The sequence below is a fragment of the Marmota marmota genome, unplaced genomic scaffold (assembly GCF_001458135.2).
Source record: "Marmota marmota marmota unplaced genomic scaffold, marMar, whole genome shotgun sequence".
NCBI lineage: Eukaryota > Metazoa > Chordata > Mammalia > Rodentia > Sciuridae > Marmota > Marmota marmota.
In genome coordinates this window covers 35,108,198-35,135,782 of record NW_025999900.1, presented here as the reverse complement: position 1 = coordinate 35,135,782, position 27,585 = coordinate 35,108,198, and the positions used below count along the sequence as shown (strand labels likewise).

The 27,585-nt window shown below is 48.1% G+C and overlaps 3 protein-coding genes across 5 annotated transcripts; 1 reads left to right on the top strand and 2 right to left on the bottom strand.

Annotated features, from left to right (window-relative positions):
* On the bottom strand, positions 1-7,947 carry Psmb5 (proteasome 20S subunit beta 5). Its single transcript, XM_015492737.1, has 3 exons — positions 7,722-7,947; positions 6,787-7,093; positions 1-505 (listed from the first exon to the last, which is right to left on the bottom strand). Exons 1-3 carry the CDS (start codon positions 7,917-7,919, stop codon positions 219-221), a joined length of 792 nt encoding a protein of 263 aa, XP_015348223.1. The 5' UTR covers positions 7,920-7,947; the 3' UTR covers positions 1-218.
* A 4,222-nt stretch (positions 7,948-12,169) lies between these two features.
* On the top strand, positions 12,170-13,072 carry Psmb11 (proteasome subunit beta 11). Its single transcript, XM_015489300.2, has one exon. It carries the CDS (start codon positions 12,170-12,172, stop codon positions 13,070-13,072), a length of 903 nt encoding a protein of 300 aa, XP_015344786.1.
* A 3,594-nt stretch (positions 13,073-16,666) lies between these two features.
* Positions 16,667-27,579, bottom strand: Cdh24 (cadherin 24). Of its 3 annotated transcripts, XR_007345860.1 has the most exons (14): positions 27,403-27,579; positions 26,058-26,110; positions 25,565-25,889; positions 25,085-25,379; positions 24,792-24,911; positions 24,551-24,718; positions 24,193-24,380; positions 23,465-23,718; positions 21,974-22,110; positions 19,481-19,602; positions 19,286-19,397; positions 18,797-19,045; positions 17,034-18,030; positions 16,667-16,948 (listed from the first exon to the last, which is right to left on the bottom strand). XR_007345860.1 is itself a non-coding variant. In XM_048798830.1 (13 exons), exons 3-13 carry the CDS (start codon positions 25,763-25,765, stop codon positions 17,531-17,533), a joined length of 2,346 nt encoding a protein of 781 aa, XP_048654787.1. In that variant the 5' UTR covers positions 25,766-25,889; positions 26,058-26,110; positions 27,403-27,579; the 3' UTR covers positions 16,667-17,530. The 3 variants fall into 3 exon arrangements, 1 of the variants encoding a protein (XP_048654787.1); XR_007345861.1 differs by lacking the exon at positions 26,058-26,110; XM_048798830.1 differs by having other exon boundaries at positions 16,667-18,030.
* Between the last annotated feature and the right edge of the window lie 6 nt (positions 27,580-27,585).

Here is a 27,585-nt window from a genome sequence, read left to right as displayed (position 1 = left end):
TTGAGTAGTGAGTAGTGTAATGTTAACATCCAAAAAACTAAAACAAGTAGTCACCTCTGCTTCAGCTCATTAACATCTGCTAACATGTAGAGGTCAATGTTCCAGAGCTTCAAAAAAAGTACTGATACAACTGAGGACTCCTCCACTATAAGATGGGGTACTGTATCATTAACAATGACAGTCACCCCAAGAAATGTAGCAGCCACATCCACCCTCCTTCAGAGGGTAGATCCACTATACTTGTCATGTAGATCAGCTACATTGTCACTGGAGACGTGGATCCAACCATCCTCCCGAACATGGTAGAGGTTAACAGAACCTCCTGAGTAGGCATCTCTGTAGGTGGCTTGGTAGATGGCTCGACGGGCCAGATCATAAGCCTGCTCCACGTCCAGGTCATATGAGTAGCCTCGATCCATGACCCCATAAGCATACACTGAGCCAGAACCTACAGAGAAGGTGGCCCCAGAGATCCGGTTCCCTTCACTGTCCACGTAGTAAAGGCCTGGAAAGGAAGATGAGATTAGCAGGGGAAAAAAAAAAAGATCATCCCATTGACACCTATTCCATCTTCTAAGCCAGGCACAGTGGTGCACGCCTTTGAGACTCAGAAGGCTAAGGCAGAAGAATCACCAAGTTTGAGGCCATCCTCAGCAAGTAATTCATCTTCCATGGTAGAAGTTTTCTATCCTCTTAAAACCCTGAGGAAATCAATGTAAATAATAATAATAAAAAAAGACTTCTGTAAAATTTTTTTCTTTTTCCTTTCAGCACTGGGGGTTGAACCCAGGGATTCTTTACCAGTAAGCTACATCTGCAACACTTTTATACTCACACACACACTTTTTTTTGCAGTGCTGGGGATGATTGATCTTGGGGCACTGCATATGCTAAACAAATACTCACCACTGAGCTACATCCCTGCCCACTTTCTTCATATTAAAAAAGGTGTTGTTGTTGTTGTTGTTTTCCCTAGGATTGAACCCAGGAGAGCTCTGCCACTGAACTACCTCCCCAGTCCTTTTTATTTTTCATTTTGAGGCAGGGTCCCACTAAGTTGCTGAGACTGGCCTTGAACTTGTGATCCCTCTGCCTCAGCCTCCTGAGATGCTGGGATTAGAGGCATGCACCAAAGCAGCTGGCTTCAAATTTAATATTAACACTTCAAGATTCTATAACATACCACCCATCTCACCACACATGATAGTAACTACTCTGCTTCTCCTCTTGGCACCTCCAAAAAGCAAGTATGACTTTTAAGCACAGGGCTTTAGGTCCCGTGGGAGACAATGTTTAAAACATAATCACAGCCCTTAAAGAATTTAGATTATTGGGCGATAAGACATACACTGAAAGAGAATAAACCTTAGAGATTCTTTTAAAAAATATTTGCATGGGGCTGGGGTTGTGGCTCAGCGGTAGAGCGCTCACCTAGCACATGCAAGGCCCTGTTTCCATCCTCAGCATAAAAATAAATAAATAAAAAGGTATTGTGCCCAACTACAATTAAAAAAAAAAAAAAAATTGCAGTACTGGGGACAGAACCCAAGGCCTTGCAATTGCTAGGCAAGCTACACATTCAACCCTTTTTAATTTTGAGACAGGATCTTGCTAGGTTTCCCAGGCTGGCCTTGAACTTTTGATCCTCCTGCCTCCATCTCCTGAGTATATAGCATTACAGATTATGCCACTGCACCTGACTAGTCCATAATTCTTAGTCATGTGGCAAAGACCTGCACTGTCTAATATGGTAGCTCTTAGCTACATGTGACTGTTGAGCAGTTGAAATGAAGCTAAGACCACACACTAAAATAACATTTTGGATATATTGGGTTAAATAAAATATATTATTAAAATGTTTTTATTTTTAAAATGTGGCTATATTTTACATTTAATTGTAAATTATATTTTTATATAACTACACATTTTAATTATAATCTAAAATTAATGTATGGGGTTAGAGGTGTAGCTCAGTGATAGAGCACTTGCCTAACATGTTAAGGTTCCATCCCTGGCATCACAAAAAGAGTATGGCTTGTTTTATTTCTATTGCTGATATAGAACAGGTATTGGTTAGGCCAAGTGCCTGTGTTTTTTTATTTTGTTGTTTTGCAGGGTTGGGGATTAGACCCAGGGCCTTGCACATGCTAGGCAAGTGCTCTGCCTCTGAGCTACACCCCCAGTCCCAATTGCCTATATTTGTATAGAAGGTTTTATTGGAACAGAGCCACAGAAATTTATTTATATAAGTCTATGGCTGCTATACTATATCAACAAAGTAAACTAGATGCCTATTGCTTAAAAAACAGGGATATAAGGCTGGAGTTGTAGCTCAGCGGTAGGGCATTTGCTTAGTATGTGTGTGAGCCACTGGGTTCAATCCTTGGCACCACATAAAAAATAAAGATATTGTGTCCATCTTCAAGTAAAAATTTTTAAAAAACATACACAAAAAATAGAGATATGTTCTGAAAAATTCATTGGTAAGGAGTATTTCATCTTAGTATGAACATCACTAGTGTAAACAAACTAAAATGACTATATCACTAGGTGATGTAATCTCATGGGACCACTATGTGGTTGTCTCAGACCAAAACATCATTCTGTGTTACTTGACAATAGTTCATATTAATACCTTATAGCCTGCAAACCTAAAGTATTTACTATTTGGCCCTTTATGAAAAAGTTAACCCAGGTGTCACGGCACACGCCTGTAATCCCAGCAGCTTGGGAGGCTGAGGCAGGAGGATCGTGAGTACAAAGTCAGCCTCAGCAACCTAGTGAGGCACTAAGCAACTCAGTGAGACCCTGTCTCTAAATAAAATACAAAAAAGGGCTGGGAGCTGGGCCTGTAGTGCACGCCTGTAATCCCAGCAGCTCGGGAGACTGAGACAGAGGATCTCAAGTTCAAAGCCAGCCTCAGCAACAGCAAGGCACTAAGCAACTTAGGGAGACCCTGTCTCTAAATAAAATACAAAACAGGGCTGGGGATTTGGCTCAGCAGTCGAGTGCTCTTGAGTTCAATCCCTGGTATCAAAAAAAAAAAAAAAAAAAAAAAAGGGCAATGGGATGTGCATAGTGNTGAGTGGTTGAGTTCAATCCCTGGTAAAAAAAAAAAAAAAAAAAAAAAAAAAGGCTGGGGATGTGCCTAGTGGTTAAGTGCCCCTGAGTTCAAATCCTCAGTATCAAAATAAATAAATAAATAAAATAAAAGTTAGCTGATTTCTTGTGCAATGAAAATTTAGACAGAGTTTTATCAAATTTGTATCAGGGCTAGGGTTGTAGCTCAGTGGTTAGTATGGGCTGAAGCCTGGGTTCAATCTCCAACACTGGGAAAAACTTTTTTTTTTTTTTAAATCAAATCTCAATTGTTCCCTGAATCTTCCAGCTGGATGTCTTTTTTTTTTTTTTTTTAATATTTTTTTAGTTGTAGATGGACACAATATCTTTGTTTCATTTATTTATTTTTATATGTGGTGCTGAGGGATTGAACTCAGTGCGGTACGGAGTTACAACCCCAGCCCCAAGTAGATGTCTTTGTCAACAAGTTCAGATTCAAACTTCTTGTCCTAAAACACATTCATTGATTCTCTATTACCTACCCAAATCCTCTCTCTTGTGCCTCAGAAACCACACTTTCTACTGTCTTCTCAAATTCTGCCAATGTTATCACTAATCTTTTCCCTATCTCAGGGTTCTCAACTCTTCCCATGCATCAGATTCACCCAAAAAAGATTTTTTAAAAGAATGCCTAGGACCTACCCCAGGAATCTTTTAACATTGGTGTGGGGAGGGGAATAACTATGGAGCTTATGTTTTAATTTCTTCAGGTGAGGGCTGGGGTTGTGGCTCAGTGGTAGGGCGCTCGCCTAGCATGCACCAGGCACTGGGTTCAATACTCAGTACCACATAAATGTAAAATAAAGATATTGTGTCCATATAAAGCTAAAAAATAAACATTTTTTTTTTAAATTATTCAGGTGATTTTGATGTAAGTCAGGCTAAAAACACAGTTGAGATGATTTTGATATCTACCCCAAGCATTTCTCTAGCCCATCCTCAATCCCAGTTCCATCATCTTGCCTCACTGGTTTGTCATCGATTCTAATTTACCTTTCCAGCTTTATGGGTCACTATTCCCTTTTATACACTTTAAACTGGACTCCCAGGTACTCCCCCCAGACCTCATTCTTCTTTCCTCCATCCCTTCATTTGTTATGTTCCATTTTTCTCATTTTCACATCAAGGGCAACTGCCACCTATTCATGAAGTCTTCTCCAAATCCTTCCATCAGAAGTAATATTTTCTTTCAAACTTCCCAGCATTTGGCTAAAGACTGATGAATAGAGATCATTTAGAAAGGCATTCATCAGTGGTAGAGCACTTGCCTAACATATATGAAGGACCCGAGTTCAACTGCATGTACCAGAAAAAAAAGACAAGTATGCATCTCATCCACTTTCAGTTTAGATAATTGGTGACTCTCAGTCTCTTGAGGCAAAGAAGGGGCTGCCTCACACTGAAGGGGATAGGTTGTCAGAAAGCCTTCTTTAAGCACTACAATTCTGAGTAAGCTTTAGTTTCCTGCATTTCCATGCTAGCCAGGCTCTGCACTGTCTTACATTGTTTCCGCCACCTGGAACAAACCTAATAGCTACAGGATCAAAGTAAAAAACTCATATTCAAAATGGTTCCCTGGAACGCACAAGATGTATGGAACTGTTCTTTCCCACATTTCAAAGAGAAAGGTATCTTCATTCCCAAAGTAACAAATGGCGTTCTTTTTTATATCCACTTACAATACCTTTATTTTATTTATTCATTTTATGTGGTGCTGAGGATTGAACCCAGTGCCTCACACATGCCAGGCAAGTGCGCTACTACTGAGCAACAGCCCCAGGCCCCTCACATCCACTTTTTTTTTTTTAATATTTATTTTTTAGTTGTAGGTGGTCACAATATCTTTATTTCATTTTTATGTGGTGGTGAGGTTTGAACCCAGTGCCTCACATGTGCTAGGCGAGCATTCTACTACTGAGCCACAACCCCAGTCCTCACATCCACTTTTTAATCTCCTCATTCATTCTCCTTCTGGTAATAAACTGATATTCCCTTTTTTTTGGGGGGGGGGTGACAGGAGGGTACTGGGGATTTAACTCAGGGGCACTTGACCACTGAACCACATTCTTAGATCCCTAGCCCTATTTTGTATTTTATTAGTGACAGGGTCTCACTGAGTTGCTTAGTGCGTTGCTAAATTGCTGAGGCTGGCTTTGAACTTGCGATCTTCCTACCTCTGCCTCCTGAGCTGCTGGGATTACAAGCGTGTGCCACCTTGCCAGCATAAACTGATATTCTTTATACCCCTTTTAATCCTTGCTCCAAAGCAAGTGAAATACTAGTAAGTATCCTATGGTTGTTCTATAGGATTACTAGGCATGAAGTAAAATTAGAAGGAAAGAATATTTTCAAGTTTACACTACGGTTAATTACAAAGAAAGTGACAAGCTGTATTGCAGCTTTAGTAAGGAACAAATCAAAATTGGCTGGACTAGGAATGTAGGTCAGTGGTAGAGTATCTGCCTAGCATGCACTAGACTCTTAAGTTTGGTCCCCAGTACTGCAAAATAAAACAAAAACAAAAAACAAAACAAGCTGAAGGGTAAATGACATTAAACACAAGGTTGAACTTCCTGGCAAGGTTCTTATATACTGGAAAGGGTAAGGGATTTCTTTTCAGTGACAACATAACAGGACCTCAATTGACTAGAGGGAGATTACAAGATCCAGCAAAGAAAGAAAGGAGATAGGCCTGAAAGGTTCCTTCCAAGCCAAAAACTCTAAAGGAAAAAGGGAAGAAAATGGCTAATCTTTGGGTGGCTTCGCTATCCAAAACTGTAGCTGCTAACCAAATGTGGACACTGAGCACTTCAAATGGTACTACTGTCACATATTGAAATGTATTTTTGTTTTTTGCCTCTTTTTTTTGGTGCCAGGGATTAAACTCAGGGGCAGCCAACCACTAAGCCACATTCCCCAGCCCTATTTTGTATTTTATTTAGAGGCAGAGTCTGAGTTGGCTTAGACCTCACTTTTGCTGAGGTAGGCTTTGAACTCGCAATCCTCCTGCCCTTAGTGTCCTGAGCCACTGGGATTACAGGTCTGTACCACTGAGCTTGGCTTATTTTAAGTATTTTGGATCAAATGAATTGTTAAAGCTGATTTCACTTTTTTCTTTTTTTTAACTTTTTAAATATATCCATAAGAAAAATCTAAATTATATTTTGTTAGATAGTGTCGACTAGAGTTTTTTTTTTTTTAACTGTAGATGGAGACAATAACTTTATTTTATGTATTTATTTTTTATGTGGTGCTGAGGATGGAACCCAGCTCTTCACACATGCTATGCTCAGCACCACATAAAAATAAAAAAGATACTGTGTTCACCTAAAACTTAAAAATATTAAAAAAAAAAAAAAACAGAAGGAAAAATATGTGTCAGATATTGTACCAGTTGCTTTACACTTATTACCTCACTTAACCAATGTGACAGATGAAGAAATAGGCAGAGAAAATAAGCATCCTGCCTACAGTCAATGACACAGCAGGTCTAACTGCAGGCCGTTTCCAACACTATATTGCCTGCCTTGGACAAAAAGAAAGAAGGGCTAAGAACCTAATCATCACATTCTCAGCACTGCCTCAAAGTCCTTTCATTCATCTACCCATTTAATTCCCCTCTCCCTAGTGTCAGCTCAAGGATCAGGTGATCGCAACTCAACTCACCAGGGCCTCTCTTATCCCAGCCACAGATCATGGTGCCCATGGACAGCCCCATGCCTTTGTACTGATACACCATGTTGGCAAGCAGCTTGGAAGCAGCAGCTACGGAGATGCGTTCCTTATTTCGAAGCTCATAGATTCGACACTGCCGAGCCAACAGACGTTCCCAGAAGCTGCAATCCGCCGCACCCCCAGCCATGGTTCCCAAAAGGTAGGGGTTGATCTCTATCACCTTCTTCACCGTCTGGGAGGCAATGTAGGCACCCGCTGTAGCCCGGGAGTCAGCGGCAACAATGACTCCATGTCGAAACTGTTAAGATAGTGGAAAGCATAAAACAGGCCACATCATACCACACACACAAAAATCTCCCTGGTATTTCTTTTTGCACCAATGCAAATCCAGCACATCTCTCTCTCTGTTCTTTTATACTTTACAATACACTTCACAGAAATCCCTTGACATGGGTAAACCAATATCACACTCATTTTATAGATGAGGAAACGGGTTCAATGAGATAGAATGATTTGCCCCAAATCTAGAGCTGGAGCAGGGACTTCAATTGTTTGGATCCTGGTACAGTACTCCCTCGACTTCACAGTTTCTCCCTAATGCCACAAAGATTAGGTTACCCTCGCCTAGCCTTCCTCTGCCACGGTTCAGTGTCGGTGGCCTCCCTTTGCCCAGGTGGGAGCTCCTACAATAGGAGCAACCTGAGGTCGCCTAGAAATCAACGCAATCTGCTCGGCCCCAGCGCCCCCTTCTCCGGCCAGAGTCAGGAGCGAGGTTTCCCCGGACAACCTACAGCTGAACTTCTGGGGTAGGGACGACAGAAGCCCGAGCCTTCGCTTGGGCTTGGTGGCCGGCTCTTGTCCGGCTGGGAGGCTCGGAAGGGCGCGGGCGCTGGGGGCTCAGCCGGGCAGGGCGGCTCGATCCGCACCTTGAAGGCCAGAGTGGTGGTTCCATGAAGCATTTCAATTCGCGGCTCTTCTGGGACACCCCAGCCGGGCGCAGCTAGGCTCAGCCCATCACTGGAACTCCCTGGTCCTAGGTCCAGAAGATCTGCACGACCCCCAAGTCCGAAAAACCCGCGCCGATTCACCGGTAGCGGCTTCTCCAACACGCTGGCCAGCGCCATGTCTAATGAGGGCAAAAAAGAAAAAAAAAAAAAAGGGAAGAAAAACTTAACTGAGAACGCCTACCAAAGAACGGTCGTCATAGCTTCGCTTCCAATTAAATCTATTCCCAGAGAAGAGCCATTTTGACTCCTGGCAGCCCCGCCTCCAAAAACTAGAGCCAGACGTAAGGGATGATTTTTTCACCGAGAGGCGGGAGATGGCTTCACAACCTTTGTACTCTAACAGGATGGGGCTGCCATCTTGACTTTGGTCATGAAAGCATTACTGGATCGGATCAACTTCAACTTCCTGGGAAGTGGCTGAAAACGTCCTTGTTACGTGAGGGAAGCAAGGACCGCCATCTTTAAGAAGGGCGTGACTCTTTGAAAATAGCTCTGGTCTCTCAGCAATAAGTCATTCCCATCCAGCCCTGAGTCAGGACTGCTCGTCACAGTCCTATTTCTTCAGCACCCTGTTAATGAAACTGAGATTGCCATTTTGTTTCAGGGCACCCCCTAATACTGGGTAAAATAATTATCTATTCTGAGGGCATTTCCCTGTTGTATTAGTTAAACCACAATAGTTTGTGGTAAAAAGCATAACAGAATAAAAGTGCTATGCCTCTTGTTCTTTGATAGCGTTACTCGCTACATCACAACTATTATTTAACAATAACCAATTTTTAGATTCAGTATTCTCTTTATTTATACCTGGGCATGGAGATTTTAAGTAATGGATTGCCTAAAAGACAGATATAAAAATAAAGAAAAGCAAAAAGGGCTCGGTAAATCCACAAACTAGAATATCATTTTGGCACCTGGATAATTGAGTCAATAGTAATTTACTATCTCAGCTCCTGGAGGAGAGTTGAGACTCCATTAAGATGTACCAAGAGATTCTCTCAGTCAGCTTACCAAGAGGAGGCTCTTTTTCAGGAATGCATTTCATCCTGTTTCCTCCCTTTATCCACTTTGATTTTTCAACTCTTGGAAACTATAACAAGTCAGGAAGTGGCCATATGTATGAAAAGTTTCCTTCTGCTTTATGGTTCCATGAAATCAGTGTCTGGGCTTCCTTTTGGATTCTAGCAGCAACATCTTATCAACATCTAAATTTTACTTTCCTCTGATGCCCAACTCAGCTCCTCCTTTCCTGAACAGACTCTGTATGTGCTGTATTATTAATGCTGAAATTGGACAACCTTTTGGAGCTCAACCATCAGAATATAATTAAGCAGGAGATCTTTATCTGTCTCACACATGGATATTGTGGAAAATGCAAAGTATTTCTGTTTATTGAGCACTTATTATTATTTTGCAATCACCTCTGCAATACAACTAGTCCTCCTTCTGATTTCTTTCACTCTCCACTAATACCATCTGTACCTCTCTTGAGACACTTTTGCATTTTACCTGGCTATAAGTGTGCATTCAGTCGCACACAGTGGCACATGCCTGTGATTCCAGCTGTTCAGGAGGCTGAGGCAGGAGGATCACAATTTCAAAGCCATCCTGGGCAAGTTAGTAAGACCCTGTCTCAAGATAAAAACTTATGAAAGGACTGAAGATGTAGCTCAATGATAGAGCACCCCTGTGTTCAATTCCTAGCACTGCAAAAGAAATGTGCATTTATCTCTTATGGATTGTGAGGTTTTAAAGACTGGAATTTGTTCATTATTGATCTCTGTGCCCACTGTGTGCTCAATATACCTTTGCCAATTGAACACTTGAAAAGAATGACAATAATGTTTTTCCAGTCACAGGCTTGAAGCCCTGGCTTATCTTCAACAACTCCCATTCCTTTCCTTCACATCCAGTGAATTGTCAGGTCCTTTTGATCCTCCCTCTGCAATGTTTCTCACATTCTTTTTCATTACATCTGATATTGGAGGCTGAGGATATAGCTTGGTTGATAGAGTGCTTGCCTCCCATGTACAAGGCCCTGGGTTCAATCCCCAGTACCACCTCTCTCTCTCTCTCTCTCTCTCTCTCTCCCTCTCTCTCTCTCTCTCTCTCACACACACACACACACACACACACACACACACACACACAAATCTGATATCACCTTGGCTTCTTATTTCCTCACACTTGAATTACTGAAAAATTCTTCTGACTGATTTTCTGGGCCTAAACTCTCACTCTTTAATTCAATAGGCAACACATCACCTTGATCTTATTACTTACCTGCTTAGAAATGTCCTCCAGACCCAGGAGGTTGAGGCAGGAGGATTACAAGTAAAAGGCCAGCCTTAGTAATTTAGTGAGGCCCTAAGAAAATTAGTGAGACTCTGTCTCAAATAAAAAATAAAAAGGCTGGGGATGTAGCTCAGTAGTAAATTACCTCTAGGTTAAATGCCCAGTACCAAATAAATAAATAAATCCTATAGTCAGATATTATAGCACATGCCTGTAATCCCAGCTATTTGGGACATTGAGGAAAGAAAATAGAAATTCAAGGCCAGTCTAGGTAAATTAAAGAGACCCTGTCTCAAAATGAAATGTTAAAAAAAAAAACATTGAGGACTGGGGTTGTGGCTCAGTGGTAGAGCGCTTGCCTAGCATGCGTGAGACACTGGGTTCGATCCTCAGCACCATATAAAAATAAAATAAAGGTATTCTGTCCACCTACAACTAAAAATAAATAAAAATAAATGTTAAAAAAAAACATTGGGAATGTAGCTCAGTGATAGAACCCTTGCTTAGTGTGTTTGAAGCCGTACGTTCAATCTCCAGTACTGGGGGGAGAAAAAAAAAGGTCCTATAAAGTTCATACCTTCAACATGGTAATGAAAGTCTCTGTAATCTGTTCCTGACCTACCTTAGATTACTTCTTTTCTCCAAGGTCACTACTTATGGAGGGACTCTACAAAGGAGAAGTACAAATGATAAGTGCTATAGTTCAGAGATAGGGAAGGAGGTCAGTATCAATTGCTGTGAGGTTGGGGGTCCAAGATGGCTTTGTAAAGGAGGTCTGGTTCCCACTGCTTCTCAAACAAACCCACAGCCTCTCCTCTTGGCCCATATCAGATAATGTTTCTGTCTAGGGAGGTGGCTGTCTATCTTAAAAAAAGTCCAAGACTCAGTCTTTTTATTTTTTATTTTCTAGTTATAGGTGGGCACAATATCTTTATTATCTTATTTTATTTTTATGTGATGCTGAGAATCGAACCCTGTGCCTCTCACATGCTAGGTGAGTGCTCTACCACTGAGCCACAATCTCAGCCCAGAAATGCCATTTTTAAAAAATTATTTATGTATTTATTTATTTGGTACCAGGGATTGAACCCAGGGGTGTTAACCACGGAGCCACATCACCATCACTTTTTATTTTTTATTTTGAGACAGGGTCTTGCTAAGTTGCTTAGGGCCTTGCTTAGTTGCTGAGGCTGGCTTTAAACCTGTGACCCTCCTGATTCAGCCTCCAGAGTCACTGGGATTACAGGCATACTCCACCACACCTGGCAAAGAATGCCATTCTTGTATATAGATAGGATGGTATCTTCAGCCCCAAAATGGAGGAGAATGAGACCCCCAGGTTCTAGTTTCCCTTCACCCTCATTCCTCTGTAACCTGCCTTTCTGGAAAGTATTTGAGCCATTTTCTCTTCTGCTTGCCTCAGCTCATTTATTTTTCTCCCATCTTGGCCATTAGTTGAAAGTATGACCTAAGCCTTCGGGAGCTGAGAGTTCCCTGGTCTCATATCTCTGAAGACAGTTCCCAACATCAAGGTCTCCTGCCTCAGTGGCTCCACAACATTTTATTCTGAGTCTCTCAGAGCACTGAGTTGTCTTGACTCCTCCTAGGCTGAGAATGCTCTCAGGCTACTGACAGGCCTTTATTTGTCTTTGCATGCCCAATGTCCTATACAGGACCCAGCTAGGCTCCTTCCTCTTGTGTCTGCTTTCCTTTGCAGTCACCCCAGCTCCTCTCCTCTAGGTAATTATAGGATGACAGACAGGAGACGCTGTGGGTGACTCTCAGATGCATCATGGGCAGCAAAAAGTGAAGGTCTGACTGATGGGCAGCACCCTCCCACTGCTGGAAACTCCACAGCCTCATACTATCGCCCCTCTGAGGAAGAGGAGGCTGTTCCACCAGCCAATCCCAAAGCCTGATTTGGGGTTGGGGAGAAATGAAGCGTCAGCTCACATGCTTTGCTCACCAATTCTGGCTGCAGCCCAGCTTCCCTGTAGCGTCCCTTTTTCCCTACTTGACCCCAGAACACAAATTGCTGTCCTGCTCTTTCCAACATTCACTCAGCCTCGAGGATGGCTCTACAGGATGTGTGTAAGTGGCAGTCCCCTGAAACCCAGGGACCATCCACTCACCTGCCTCAGGCTGGTGACTGGGCTGTACCTCGTGGCTGTGACCTGCAAACCTTCCTGCAGATGCATGGCCCCAGGCTAGCCCATGGCACCACCACCCTGGCCTTCCGCTTCCGACATGGAGTCATCGCTGCAGCCGACACACGTTCCTCCTGTGGCAGCTATGTGGCCTGTCCATCCTCGCTCAAGGTCATCCCTGTGCACCAGCACCTCCTGGGTACCACCTCTGGTACCTCCGCTGACTGTGCCACATGGTACCGAGTGCTACAGCGGGAGCTGCGGCTTCGGGAGCTGAGGGAGGGTCAGCTGCCCAGTGTGGCTAGTGCAGCCAAGCTCTTGTCAGTCATGATGTCCCGCTACCGGGGGCTGGATCTGTGTGTGGCCACTGCCCTGTGTGGTTGGGACCGCTCTGGCCCTGCCCTCTTCTATGTCTACAGCGATGGTACCCGCCTGCAGGGGGACATATTCTCTGTGGGTTCCGGATCTCCCTATGCCTATGGTGTGCTAGACCGCAGCTACCATTATGACATGACCATCCAGGAAGCCTATGCCCTGGCCCGCTGCGCTGTGGCCCACGCCACCCACCGTGATGCCTACTCAGGAGGCTCAGTTGACCTTTTCCACGTGCGGGAAAGTGGATGGGAATACGTGTCACGCAATGATGCCTGTGTGCTGTACATGGAGCTGCAGAAGTTTCCAGAGCCAGAGCCAGAAGGGAAGACCAACCAGGCCCATCCTGAGTCTAACATTCCCCACAGAGCTGGGGAATGTGGAAAAATCTCTTCAGGGCCAGGGGAGCTGTCACCAGAAGACTCCAGGATGCCAGCCAAAACTGAGACACTGTGAAAAGTAGCAGAACTTGGGGAACCCATGCTCAGGGTGGGTGGTAGGGGAGGCAGCAGCGGGGAGCTCTGCTGGGAGCAGCAGCTCTGCACTGGCTCCAACCCTTTTAGGTTGCCTGCTTCATTTGTTCCAAGTCTCCACCCTTTCTTCCTCCTGGAGTTATTAAAGGTGTCTAACATGTTCCTATTGACACCCAGTGGGCTGGTCCTGCTTCTTTCTTGGCTCCAAGCTAACTCTTGGCAAACTCTTCCTGCCTGCCTGCTGCACACCAGCTGCCGTGCTAGGTGCTAGACCTTATTCTTTTCTTGCCATCCTTTTCTCTGTTTCCCCAGCCCATTCCCAGTCTCTATTCTCTCCTGCTTTGTCCTCTATCTCAGTTCTAGAGTGTTTGTCTCTTTCTCTTGGTCACTTTTTCACCCTGATGAGGTAGGACAGCCAGCAGGGGAGCAGCTCCTGGGGCTGGTGCAGTGATGGACGTCCCTTGGTGGTGATGGGCTGTTTCAGCAGCCCTGCCCCCGGGCCTTGACTATAATAACTATGATGATTTCTCTTCTAAGTGCAGTTCTTATGGCAGCCTTTGAGGTGAAATGTTCCTCACTTAACAAAGGGGAGATCAGATTCACAGGGTTATGTGACTTGTCTGGGTTACACAATAGGTGGCAGCAAGGGGGCTTAGATCCAGCCTCCTCAAGAGCCTTGCTTTTTTTTGGTACTGGGAATTGAACCCAGGGGCAGATTAACCACTGAGCCACATCCCCAGCCCTTTTTAATATCTTATTAGAGACAGGGTCTCGCTGAGTTGCTTAGGGCCTCACTAAGATGCTGAAGCTGGCTTTGAACTCACAATTCTCCTGTCTCAGCTTCCCAAGCTGCTGGGATTACAAGTGTTTGCCACCACACCTGGCCCACAGCCTGTGCTTTCTGCACAGCCTCCCCTCCCAGGACCCCTGCCGGCCTTTGCTCTCTTCCCTGCAGGCTTCTGGGGAGTGATATGGAAGGAGAGAGGTGCTGGGCCCATCCCCTGCCTGTGGCTGGGGATAAATGAACCCATAGGGCCTGGAGGGGTGAACTCAGGTAAGCTGCCCCCACCCATCTCATCTGGCCAAGACCTGGAGTTATCCCTCTGAGCCCACCCCTGCTCTCCACCCTCCTGGGCTTTTCATTGCCTCTGCCAGACTTCCTCCCCCTTTTCCCCCTTTCCAGAATCTCCTTTCTGATGCTCCCTCTGGAGAATGAAGGAGGTGGCTATGTCTGTCCTATGTGTCTCTCATGACTTCCCTCCTACTACTCAGTGGGCCCTGACCTGGATGACAGCTCTAGGAGGACCACTGCCCTTTCCAAGGCCAGGAGGGAAAGCAGGCTTGGCCTAGGGCATGGGGCCTAAAGGAAGGTGACTGAAACTTTCCTCTTACCCCACTCATAAAGCTTTCCAGCTGCTTTCTCTCCCTCCTGAACACACTGGTATCCCAGGCTAAGAATTCCTCCAAGCAGGCGCTGGCCAGACAGGAGGAAACCTCCAGACTTTGGGCCTGAGCAGGTATCTGGAAGACAGGAAGGAAAGATCAAGGAGGCCCTGAAAGGAAAACCGTGGGGACAATGAGGGAAGACTTGTGATAGGGAAGGGGGCCACAGAAAGTTGCCCAGTATAGGGGGATGTGCTTCAAGCCAGGGTCAAAGAATCTGGCCAGTGATTTCCACAACAACCCTCTTTACCCCTTGCCCACTCCCCAGCCTCTGAAGGAGGTATTGGGTGCTGGGAATGCTGTTGCAGACTGCACACAATCTGTACCCCTGGATTTTATTTTTATTTATTTATTTTTGTTTGCAGTACTAGGGATTGAACCCAGGGGTGCTCTACCACTAAGCTATGTTTCCACCCCTTTCTATTTTATTTTGGGACAGGATCTAAGTTGCCAGGGCTGACCTTAAATTAATGATCCTCTTGCCTCAGCTTCCCAAGGAGCTGGGTTATAGGAATGTGCCACCACACTGGCTCCCCTGAGATCTTCTGTGCCCCTCTCTTTTCCAAACTGGACAAAGCAGACTGAACCCAGGAGAGCAGAACTGGAGGGGAGTCCCCTCTTCTTGCATCTCCTTATCTTGTCTCTTATTCCCTTTTTTCCCCTCCCTTCTTTTCCCACAGTCTTGTCCATCCTCATTCACTTTGACAGGTTTTGTTCTTCCAAAAAATGAGGTATTTAAGGCCAGACTTAAGCCCATAGGTCTTGCTGACAAGTCTGTTTCCCTGTGCCTTGTCAAAACTTAGAGGAAGCCAGGCAGGACCCATGCCTGTAATCCTAGTGAGTCAGGAGGCCAATACAGGAGGATCACTAGTTGGAGGCCAGACTCATCAATTTGGTGAGATCTGGCTAAAAAAGGAAAAAAAGAAAAAAGAGTTCTGGGGATGTGGCTCAGTGGTAAAGTACCCCTAGGACTGATCCCCAATATCAGGGGAAAAAATTAGAGGGAAAATTCCTCTAAGTGAATTTTGAGTTGGGGGAGGACCTCCGGAGGGCATGGGGAGAGCTGGACAGGCAAAGCCAACATCCCATTCCAATATCTCAATACTTGGGAATGGCCATGAGTCATTTCCTCTTTGCACCAGTAATTCCTAAGTGTTTTTTTTTTTTTTTTTGGTGGTGCTGGGGACTGAACCCAGGACCTTGTACTTGCAAAGCAAGCAATCTCATTCAACCAACTGAGCATTCCACATCCCTAGTTTTTTTTTTTCAATTAATCACCCCCAAGTTATTTTTTCTTTTCTTTCTTTTTTAAAAATAATTTTTGTGTAAATTTTATCGAGGCACAAATAACATACAGTAAGATTTGCGAATTTTTTTTTTTTGTGTGTGTGTGTACATGGTGCTGGAGATTGAACCCAGGACTTGGTGTATGCGAGGCAAGCACTCTAACAACTGAGCTATATCCCCAGCCCCCCACCCCAAGTTCTTTTTCTATTTGGTGCTGGGCATTGAACTCAGGGGTACTCAACCACTAAGCCACATCCCCAGTCCTATTTTGTATTTTATTTAGAGACAGGGTCTCACTGAGTTGCTTAGTGCCTCGCAGTTGCTGAGGCTGGCTTTGAACTCTAGATCCTCCTGTCTCAGCCTCCCAAGCCATGGGGATTACAGGCATGTGCCACCACGCCCCGCATCGGTATATATTTTGAGGCAGGGTCTTACAAAGTTTCTTAGGGTCTCACTAAGTTGCTAAAACTGGTCTTGAACTTGTGATCTTCTCACTTCTCATATTGGCCTCCTGAGTCACTGAGATTGCAGGTGCCCAGCTCCACCTTCCCCTCTTGCCAGTCCTCACATTTTCACTTTCTTGGACAGTCTGATAATAAGAGGGAACGGGGAGAGTTGGTAGTAGGAGTGGGGGTGCATCCATTATCTCCTTGCTCTCCAAATGCAGTGACTCAAACTCTCTTCTAACTAGAGGGTCTTGAACTGAAATCCCCCAAGGAGAAGGAATGAGCTGGAAAGGTATAGGTTTAGGCCTCTCCTTCCATCCTTTAGTACAAAGGGAGCTCTGTCCAGAAACCTGAGTGCAGAAACAGAAGCAGGGCTCTGGATTTACAAAATAAAGTGTTTATTATGAAATTAGAGATGGAGGCCCCTCCCCTTCCTCCTTCTTTCCCCTTCCCCAGCTGCCTCCTCCTTTACTCCCCCTCTCCCTGGGGCCTGGAAAGCACACAAGACAATGCCCAGAGCTGGGATGCCCAGGGCAGGCTGACAGCTGGGCAGAGCTCCAGGGAGGCGGCCACGTGGGGGCTGGAGCTCTCCCCCTGGGAGGCAGGCTGGCTCCCTCCTTCTGCTGGAGGCCAGTGGAGCCAGGATGAGGCCATGAGTGATGGATGGAACCATGCGGGCAGGTCTGTTAGGACAGGAGCAGCAGTGAGAGGCAGAAATTAGGGAAGGGCTTCTATCCACCCCTGGCCAAGCTGTCTAGAGACACTGACCTGGGGCAGAGCATCCCCTGCAGGAGGGTGGGCAGCAGTGGCTGGAAGTTTCTCTTGCTTTTGGGATGGACGACAGAAAACCAAAACCAAAACCAAAAAAAGCCAGTAACAGGGACTCAGAGAGGGGGGAAGTGTGGGTGGGAGACAGACACAGAGCATATTTGTGGGCAAGAGAGACAGTATGTAAGAGCTTTAGAATCACAGAGACAAAACAGTCACAGAGAAAGCGGAATCACAGTGAGAGAACAGAGGTTCAGGGTCAGAGCCATAAAACCCAGACCAGGACAAAGGGAAAGTGGCACTGACAGAGATCCCTGGAGAGAGATCCCTCCAAGTGGGAGGTAAGGGCAAGGGAGCCCTGGGGAAGGAAGGAGGGACACAGGGACGGGAGGAAGCCTGAGGCCTCTGGCTGCTGCGGCCTGCCTGGACCCTGTGGGGCTCACTCAGAGGACCTGTACTGGCTGCCCCACCGCGGCGGGCAGGGCCAGGGCCGGCGCTCAGGGGGCTGGGGGCTCTTTGGCCCCATATAGCTCAGCCAGGGTGCGGAAGAGCGGACCCCAGTCGTCCACGGGCTCCGCGGGGCCAGGGGTGCCACCGGCCTCACTGCCAGAGCCCAGGGAGCTGAGGGAGCCGCAGGAGGAGCCCCGGCCCTCATAGCCATACACCTGCACCGAGTCGTAGGGGGGCACGCTGGGGTCCTCGTCTGCCTCACGCAGCCGCAATGCAAGCAGTTGGGCCACGTCAGCAGGACCCGGTGGTCGGGGCTGGCGTGGAGCCCGGGCCCGGGGCAGCACGTCGCGACGCACTGGTGGGCCAGGAGCTGGTGGGGCAGCCCCATCAGGGTTCTGCAGAGCCGTGATGTCAAAGGCTTCCGTGTCCTCCTCGCCGCCCCCCTCGTCGTCATAGGTGATGATGTTCTCGCGGACGTCCTCCTCCTCAAGTACCATTAGTGCTTCTTGCTTCTGCCGCCGCAGGGCCACGAAGAGCACCACTAGGGCTGCAGGAGAGTGCACACAGGCCTCTGAGCCAACAGCAGGAACAGAGCAGCGTTTCCATGCTAAACATAGATAGGTCAGGTGGAAGAGAAGGGACAGTGGCCTAGGGATCAGAAATCCTAGGTTTGACGTCTGATGATCTTTGCTTTGAATCCTGACTTCACTTCTCACTTGCAGTGTTACCATGGGAAGTCACTTAACTCTTCTGAATCTCTTTGACCCTTGGTTTACTTATGTGGAAAACAGAAAACTGCCAGGTATGGTGCATGTCTGTAATCCCAGCTACTCCGGAGGCTGAAGCAGAAGGATTTTAAGTTAGAAGTCTGCCTCAGCAACTTAGTGAGACCCTCAGGAACTTAGTGAGACCCTATCTCAAAAATAAAAAAACAAAAGGACTGAGGATGTAGCTCAATGGAATACTACTCCTGGGTTTAATCCCCAGCACCAAGAAATAAATGAACAAACAAAAACTCCAGAAAATCTATTTACCTTTTAGGGTTATTGAAAAGATAAAAATTAAGTATCACTAGTGATGTGCCCAGCACCACACTTGGCACAGAGTAAGAGCTCAGTAAATAATTCTTATGGTTTGTTACTGTCATTATGGATTGGCAGATGGGGACATGAAGATAGAACTTTTCTCTTGGATACATTAGGTAGTGGGAAAATCCTGGCATTAGGGGTCAATTAAAGCCCTATGTCCAGGGAGCTGTTTCCTCTCCATTCCCCTTCAGGCCAGGATCTATGGCCCACAGTGGCCTGACTCACCAAGCAGGGTGCCCACACAGGTGACGATGGCAAGCAGGGCGCCAGTGCTGAGCCCAGTAGGTGAGAGCTGAGCCTCAGGCCGGCAGGAAGCCACGGAGCCATCAGGCCGGCAGCGGCACACACTGACAGTCACCGTGGCAGTGCTGCTCAGTGCTGGCTGCCCCCAATCCCGCAGTTCTATGGGAACCAGGTAGGGGGCCTGGCGGGGTGGAGCAGGGCGGGAGGGCAGCAGCAGGCTGGCGGAGCCATCTGTGGGAAAGGGAAGGTGTTGGGGCACCTTGTGGGACATCTTCCTGGTAGGATTAGTCCAGCCCTTAAAGCCAGCTTCCCATGGGAAGGTTTGCAAAGAGCAAATGAGTATAAACCTACCTTCTGTTGGGTGGAAGGCCTGACAGGGGCAGGGGTCAGGCAGGCTGGGCTGGGGTGGTAGAGGAGGAGAGGAGGGAGAGTCAGGCATGGGCATGGTTATGGCTGCAGGAGGCCACCCACCTCGGTTGTCCTGGATAGTAAAGTTGGCATCAGGGCCCAGAGGACCTTGAAGGGAGACTCGGCTACTGTTGCCGACTTCATCTCTGTCCAGGGCCCGGATAACCTGAATCAACTGGGAGGAAGAAAAACGGCCTTGAATGGAGTGCTGCTTGAGAGACGCCTTGAGAGTCCAACCCACCTGCCTTAGCTGCTCACCTGGCCAGGGGCTGCAGAATCACAAACAAAGGTGTCATAGGGCTCAGCCAGCTGGGGAGCATTGTCATTCTCATCCAGGGTCTGGATGGCCACTTGTACACGGGAGGCCTGTGCAGAGCTATCTGAAGCCAGAACACCAACACATACACACCACATATGCACACATAACAAAGTTTACACATAAACATACATGGTGTGTGGTCATGGATGTCACGTGCAACACACAGCATGCACATTTAATACATGAAATAAGCATGTAATAACGAAGTAGCAGCAAACCACATTGTGAAGCAAGTGGAACAACATTGCCAAGTACATAGAATATTCATGTAGTACCCGAGATAGTTGCAGTACATAAGATATATGTGGTAGAAATACAGTACCCATGATATATGTACACAATAACCCACATGCAGGACACATAGAGCATATAAAGAGTAAGTAGAGGGTGCATACAGATTGTATGCAGATAAGGGTCATGAAATATACAAACACATTCATAACACATATTCAAAATGAATGTTAAAAACAAATACAACATACATGAAGCAGATGTTTGATATACACAGTACATGCAGTGCCACCCCCGCTCACATACCTAGGGCCCAAAGAAAGCATTTTCACGTATAGTGACCACGCATAGAACCAGTGAATGGACACACACACACACACACACACACATAGACACACATTCCATCAGAGATCTGGGAGGCTATAGTGTAGCAATAAGTATTACTTAGATTTGACCTTGGGGAGGAAGAAGCTTCATGGTCTACAAAGTGCAAAGCCAGGATGGCCTGGCCATTATGGCCAGACTCAGGCCCCCTATTCATCCATCCCCTTCATCAAGTGGCTCCCCGCCATTACTCTACCTTGTTTTCCACTGCTAATGCCATCCAGGAGAGAATGCAGAGGTGCACCTGTCATCTCTCCTAGGCTGAGCCTCCCAATTCCTTTAGTCTTTTCCCTAGGCAGGGGGAGAGCTGGCTGGCCCTGGCCAAAGGGGCTGAGGTCACAGCCTTGGCAGGGGAGGCTGAGTGGACTGCCTGGGATAGAGCCTGGAGACAGGATGGGAAACAGTCCACTCCTTCTCTGTAGGATGGGCCCAGGGATGCTAGCCAGTACTGGGTAGGGGTAGGAGCAGGAATGGCAGGAAGGTGAGAAGACAGCGAGGAGGACACATACGTACACAGCTACATATACAGGAAGGCAGGCACAGTCATACGATGTATGTCTACACACACACACACACACACACATACACACAGGCCATCCTTATAAGCACAGACATAGCACTGCCAGATAGCACACAGTTGCCTATACAGAAACACAAACTCAGACACATACACTTAAACACACATGAAAGCCAGTATGGTTGAAGAGATAACAGCTCAGACTATAGACCGACTGGGTCAGATGGCTCCACCACTTAATCTTTGTATGACCTTGGGAAGCTACTAAACTTCTCTGCCTGAGTTTCCTCATTTAACTATGGGGAAAAAAGTCATATCTCCCTTATAATGTGTGGTGATGATTAACTAAACTAATCCATTTTTGGTACTTAAAATAGTGCCTGATATACAAAATGTAACAAATCATTATTATCTCTCCACAAACACATGTACACAATACAGTATATACAAACAGCTACTTGCATATAAAACTATATACATCCAATCACACATATGCAGTAATAATAGCAATAAAATTCTAGATACTCGATCATTAACACATTTCCAGTTATATATATATATATATATATATACACTCACAAATTGTGTGTAGGTGAGTACATGTATTTTTCACACATATGGATTTATAAACATACCTGAGTTCTACCCACACGTACACATACTTATAGCTCTTCACTGACATACACAAACATCTTCATATACAGTCCCAACCTTGATATAGAGTATGAAGACAGTAGAGGCACAAGAAGGAGGTAAGGGACTGTTCACAGAAGGGAGGGAGGATTCCCTGTCTCCCCAGGCCATACTGGGTGCCTGAGGGAGAGGCACAAGAGCCTACCTATGATGCTGGCACTCCTCCCCTACCTTGAGGGCTTCCACCAGGCCTTCTCTGGGAGGGGCTGCTAGTACACTCCTTAGCTGCCAAGGAGGTGCCCAGCCCTTTTCTGGCCCCCAGCTCTAGCCTGAAGCTGAATGTACTGGGTAGACAGATGCACAGGGAAGGAGAGGTAGGGCTCACTGAAGCAAGACCCACTGGCTCTATGCTCTGAATTTGTGCAAGTCAGGTGAAGGGGAACATTTAGGGACAGAAGAATGCTCAGGGAGACCGACTGTGCCCAGCCCAGCCCAGCCCAGCCCAGGAGACAGGAGGCCTGCTTGGAGGTGAGGATCCAGGCTGAGGACCCAGGAATTGGACACACTGGTGAAGGTGTGATGGTGACTGCCCTTCCCCACCCACATGCTCAAGGACAGCCCCTCTGCCAGCAGGATGCTGCCTCCTCAGGGGCCCAGGACTCCTCACCAAGCTCAGTGGCCAGCACAGTGAGGTTGTGCCAGACACGAGTCTCACGGTCCAGGGGTACTGCTGTTTGGATGGTACCATCTTCGGGCTCGATGGAGAAGCAATGCTCTGGATCCGAGTGGGGGAGGATGGAGTATCTGAGGAAGATGGGGCTATGTCGGTGGCTGCTCCCTCCCTTGATTTCCTCCCTCCTGGGCACCTTGTTGGACCTCATGGCTCATCTGGGCAGAGGGCCCAAGATCCTTGAGCAGAGCCTGCCCCCTGCACCCAGAGCCATAATTCATGTTGGAGTCTCCTTAAAAGGCAAATATTCCCAGGAGTTCACCACCATTATACACCTGTCCTAAGTTTCAGGGGGACTCTATTTCGTGAAAGTGGAGAAAGAGATACAGAAAAAGATGAAAGTGGATTATACTACCCGTCTTTCAGATTTCTGGGCTCCATTGTGTGGACACAAAGACTTGTGTTTCAGCCCTGCTCTGCTTTGGACCAGATGTATGGCCTTGGACAGACTGTCTCCTCCTTTTTTTTTCCCTTCAGGTGCTGGAGATTGAACCCAGGGCCTTGTGCATGTGAGGCAAGCACTCTACCAACTGAGCTCTATCCCCAGCAACTGAGCTATATTCCCAGCAACTGAGCTATATTCCCAGCAACTGAGCTATATTCCCCAGCTAGATTGTCTGACCTCTCTTTACTTAACTGCAAAATGGGAATAACACCAACATCTCCCTCCCAATGACAGAGATGCTGGCCATGCAGGTGTAAAGAATAGCTTGTTCTCAAGATAGATTAGAATCTCAGCCCTACCACTTATTGTTGGCAAATTGCTTAACCACTTACAGCTGGCCTCTAAAACAACTGGTGATGGTAACACCTACTTAATAGGGCTGATGTGAAAATTAAATGTTATCCAGTGGGTAAAATGTGAAGCACTTAGGGAGGGATCAATAGAAATCCACTTATCAAATGAGATTATACTTAGCAGGGTGTGGTAGTGCATGGCATTTTCGGGCTTGATAGAGAAGCAATGCTCTGGATCCCAACTACTTGGGAGGCTGAGGCAGGAGGATTGAATGTTCCAGGCCAGCCTCAGCAACTTAGTGAAACACTGTCTCAAAATTAAAAAAAAAAAAAAAAAAAAAATTAAAAGGACTAGGAATGTGGCTCAGTTATAGACTACCCTTAGGATCAATCCCTAGTTCCACCAAAAAAAAAAAAAAGAAAAAGAAAAAGAAAATTACATTTGCCTGCACTACCACTGGGAGGTGCCACTATAACCTGCCCAGGGATGGGCAGTGGTTAGCCAGGCCCTTCAGCCCTTCCCTGGGACTCAGGTCTGCAGATCAGCAAGGTAGGCCACAGGTGGGACAGTCTTGCTGGGAAGTATGACCTGTGGCAAGGTAAAAGGGGCATATCCTTGGGTGGAAAGAACCCACCTCTGTGCTCCTCTCTGGAGGCCCTGTCCCTCCCCTAGCCCACATCCCAGCTCACCTGATTGGACTGGCTGGGGAGTCTAGGTCAGCTGCTGAGACCTGGCCCACCAGGGTCCCTGGAGACTTGTTCTCCATCACTGCCAGGTGGTAGGCAGCCTGGGTGAAGGCAGGTGGCTCTGGAGCATCTTGCACAGTCACTCTCACTGAAGCCACATCCTTGAAGGGCCCTCGCCGCAGGTAGGCTGGGTCAATGAGTGTGTTGGTGGCCTCTACACGGAATGAGTAAGAGCGGCGGGTCTCAAAGTCTAGGGGCTATGGTGAGATAGAGAGTAAGTGAGGCACATGGAAACCAGGGCAGGTCTAGTGTGAGCTGGAAGAAGGTGGAGTCTCTTCCCTATATGCACCCGGTGCTGACGGAGGTGGTTCTAGGAGGGCTGTGGCCTAATGGTCAGCACATTACATAGTATTGTGACTCTAGGGCTTTCCCCAGATCCACTGAAGACTTATCAAACAATGTGAGTCAGTCATTTTCCCTTTCTAGGCCCCCGGGGCCTCACCCGAAAGATGAGATGGCCATGATCTCTGTGCTCCAACATAAGAGTCCTGAATATGTTCTTGGAGACCAGTTAGAAATGTGCCCAGTGGGTGAGGCAGGAGGAGATGTATTTGAGTCTGCAGGTGGTGCTGGGGATTGAACCCTCGGCCTCACACAGGCTATGATAAGTGCCCTAGCACTAAGCTACCCATCCAGCAGAGTCTGCATGTGTTAATAATCGGGAGGCTAACCTTGCGGACAGTGAGGAGCCCATCTCGACCCTGGGCATCTGTGCTGATGCTAAAGGCCTCTGACCCTTCCCCATCCAGGATGCTGTATGCCATGAGAGCATTATCCCCCAGATCTGGGTCCTGGGCCTGCAGCCGGCCCACCAAGGTGCCAGGCCCAGCTGTCTCCACCACGGAAAACTGGTACAGGCCTGGGGAGGATGGAGGGAGACACATTCTTAGAGTCAGCCCTCTTCCCTAACCCCAGCACTTCCTTCTCCCAGGGTGTGGGCTGGGGTCAGGGTAAGGACGGATGGTTTCTTTAGAGGCTGTAGGGGTGGGGTGGTCAAGGGACAGCTCAAGCACAGTATTGCCCCCTTACTCTGAGGGAACTTGGGGGGGTTGTCGTTGACATCGCTGAGAGTGACCGTCACTGTAGTGCTGCCTGATAGCCCCCCCATGTGGCCGCCCATGTCCTTGGCCTGGATCACTACTAAGAACTCCTCCTGGGTCTCCCGGTCCATGTTGGGGATCGCTGTACGCACCACTCCTAGGGAGAGATACTAGGTCAGGGGGTGTTTATCCTGGGGACTGCCCACCAGGGTCCTGAGCTCCATCCTTACCAGTCTGGGGGTCCACAGAGAAGAAAGGCAGTCCATCTAGCACTGTGTATACCAGCTTGGCACTGTTCCCATAGCTGGGGTCATCAGCATCATGAGCAGTCACCTGGATCACTGATGTCCCTGTGGGGGATCCCAGTACCCCACTCAGCAGCAGTAGGGCTAGATGAGGGGTCCCAGATGTGAGGGAAGCTGAGTTAAAGGAGCTGAATTCTGGGGCAGACAGCAAAGGAGGAAGGAGAGGTGAATGGGCACCTATTGACTGCAAGTGGGGCATTCAGAGTGGGGGTGCTCACCAACATTGGACATCTCAGGTACTGTAGCATGGTAGGGCCCGAGAGGAAACACAGGTGGATTGTCATTGATGTCTTGCACTTTGATGATGAACTCTGATGGGGGCTCCAAGGGCCGATTGGAGGCTCGGTCCACAGCTTGAGCCAGCAGCACATATTGTGCCTTCTCTTCCCGATCCAGGCTTTTGGTGACATGGATATTGCCTGTGGCCTCGTCAATCACAAATACAGTGCCTGCTCCCTCTCCGGTCAGCAGGTACTTGGTGCGGCCCTCACCCCTGTCAACATCTGAGTGTAGCTGTAGGAGTCAGGGAAAAATAGCAGAGGGCTCCCAGTTCAGGGAAAGAGGGTTAAGTCTAGGTTTGGGTGGAGGGCTGGGAATCCTGAAGGACCAAGGTCATTGCAGAAGTGATAAAGTTGCAGGGCGGGGCCTAAGGGCCTGACAGAGTAGTCAGAGTAGACATGGGAAGGGCTAATCCTTACCTTGCCAATAAGGACGGGCTCTGGACCGGCATATTCCTCAATGACAAAGAACTGGTTCCAGACCCAGCTCCTTCGGGTCCGCAGTAGTGCAGGCCCTGGGCGCCCCCGGGACCCTGCCCAGGCCCGAACTGGGGCTGCCAGACGCCCCATGCAGCCCCAGCCACCCAGCCAGGCCAGTAGGAGCCTCACCAGGCCCCACATTTTTGGATTCCAGCCAGGGCTCTGTTCACTGGCCGGGGGTGCTGAGGCTGGGCTGGGCCAGGTGGCCCATGAGCGGGCTGGGGTGGAGGGGCAGATGCAGTGGGGCTACCCCATGGATCCACACCTGTAGGACAGGTAGCTGCTCAGGGTCAAGGAAACCCTAAACCGTATTCCTCCCCAAAATTCTAAAGACCAGATCTCCAGAGAACCAAGACACCCCAATGCCCAGAACCCAGACTAAGGCAGAGAACAGTTTGCTCCTTCCCTCCACCCAGGCTCTGCCTGTATTCACCTCCAGCCTTCCAAACTGATAAATCTCTGACCAGTCAACTCTGAGTAGAAAAGCTGGGGAGGAAAACAGAAGAGGAGATGTTGGGATGGTTTGGAATCCCGAATCCTGCCCCCATCCTCCCACCTCAGGCATGTAGCCAGGGGACTGGAGGAGAGGGGACTACCAGAGAAAGGGTTTAGAATTAAGGTGTTAGATTCAGAGGTGTGGCCTTAAAGTGTCTATAGGGTCAGGCAGAGAGATGACAAGGAGTGCAGTCTAAGACAGGTCGAGAGCCCATAAAAGTCCCTCCCCTATGGGAAGCCCCCACCTTTCCAGATCCCATCCCTAACCCACAATGCCAGCTGCAGTCCTTTGAAGGGGGATTGGTCTCATGAGGCAGAGTGGGGGCCAGAGCTAGAAGACAGGGGACAAGGTTTCAGGCCAGGCAAAGAGACAGGGGCCAGAGACAGTGTGATTGAGGGCTGGACCCAAGACTCGGGGGTTGTCCAGCAGAGACAGAGACAAGATGAGAGAGACACAGAATGGCAGGTTGGTGGGGGAGAGGGAGAGATATGGACAGATGATATCTGAAAAGCAGAGAGAAGTCATAGGTACCCGTCTTGGGAGCTGGTTGGGGTGCAGAGGGGCTTTCAGCATGTGTGCATGGGGGGGAAGGCACTGGTGTTATATCAGGCCTTGGGAACTTCATTCTGGGAGAGGGAACAGCCAGGAACAGAAGAGGTAGGGAGAAGCTGCGGGAAGGGAGCTAGGGAGAGGACCCTTCCCACTGTTCTCTCTCTCCTCTCTCCTCCTGGGGGGCCTCCTCAGGTAGCTGTCGTTTCCGCCCTTCCTCCCCCAGCGCAGACACACACCTGACAGTCCGTTTGCTCCCGAGGGAAGACAGGCCAGAGGGAAGCTGGGGACCAGGGAGGGAGGCGGGACGAGAAAGAGAGAAGGAAGGGTATAGAGGAGTGGGAAATAGGATAGCGGGAAGGGAAGAGCGGAAAGGGAGTCAACAGGGGAGGGAAAGGAGAGCGGGAAAGGGAAAAGAGAAAGACAGGAAAGGGGAGAAAGGTGGAGGAAGGAAAAGGCAAAGAGATGGGAAAAGACGGGACAAGAGGGAGAGAAGATTGGGAGAGGGAACGGGAAGAGACGGCAAACAGGCAGAGAGAAGGAGGGTGAAGAGAAATAGAGAAAAAGAAAGAGGTGCGAGGGAAGCAAGGGAAGAGGCAGAGCGCGGGAGAAGGGAGCCGGCAATGGGCTCCCAGCCACGGAGCGCACTGCTCTGAAGACACCCGCAGGCAGCTGGCCCCCTGATGCTCCTCCAAGGATTTCCGACCCCAGGCTCCCGGGCAGGCGCCCTTACCTGACACTACGGAGGGGCCCAGGACGGCGGGGAGCGCCCCCGCCCGTTCCCGTCGTCGGCTCTCGGGGGCGCAGCCCCAAGCAGATCCTAGCGGGCGCCGCGGCTCCGCTGCAGGTCTGAGCGGCCCCGGCGAGAACAAGGGAGCGAGACGGAGGGGGCGGGGGAAGGAGGCTCCGCCTGCGG

Excerpts from the sequence above, each read along its gene's own strand:
- Cdh24 (XM_048798830.1), bottom strand. The coding sequence starts at position 25,765 with ATGTGGGGCCTGGTGAGGCTCCTACTGGCCTGGCTGGGTGGCTGGGGC. Across the intron at positions 22,111-23,464 it reads TCCCCAGCCAGTCCAATCAG|ATACTCCATCCTCCCCCACT; the intron begins GTGAGCTGGGAT and ends CATCTTCCTCAG. Across the intron at positions 18,031-18,796 it reads CTGTGTGGGCACCCTGCTTG|CCCTAGTGGTGCTCTTCGTG; the intron begins GTGAGTCAGGCC and ends ACTCTCCTGCAG.
- Psmb5 (XM_015492737.1), bottom strand. The coding sequence starts at position 7,919 with ATGGCGCTGGCCAGCGTGTTGGAGAAGCCGCTACCGGTGAATCGGCGC. Across the intron at positions 7,094-7,721 it reads CCACCACTCTGGCCTTCAAG|TTTCGACATGGAGTCATTGT; the intron begins GTGCGGATCGAG and ends CTATCTTAACAG. Across the intron at positions 506-6,786 it reads CTGGGATAAGAGAGGCCCTG|GCCTTTACTACGTGGACAGT; the intron begins GTGAGTTGAGTT and ends CTTCCTTTCCAG.
- Psmb11 (XM_015489300.2), top strand. The coding sequence starts at position 12,170 with ATGGCTCTACAGGATGTGTGTAAGTGGCAGTCCCCTGAAACCCAGGGA.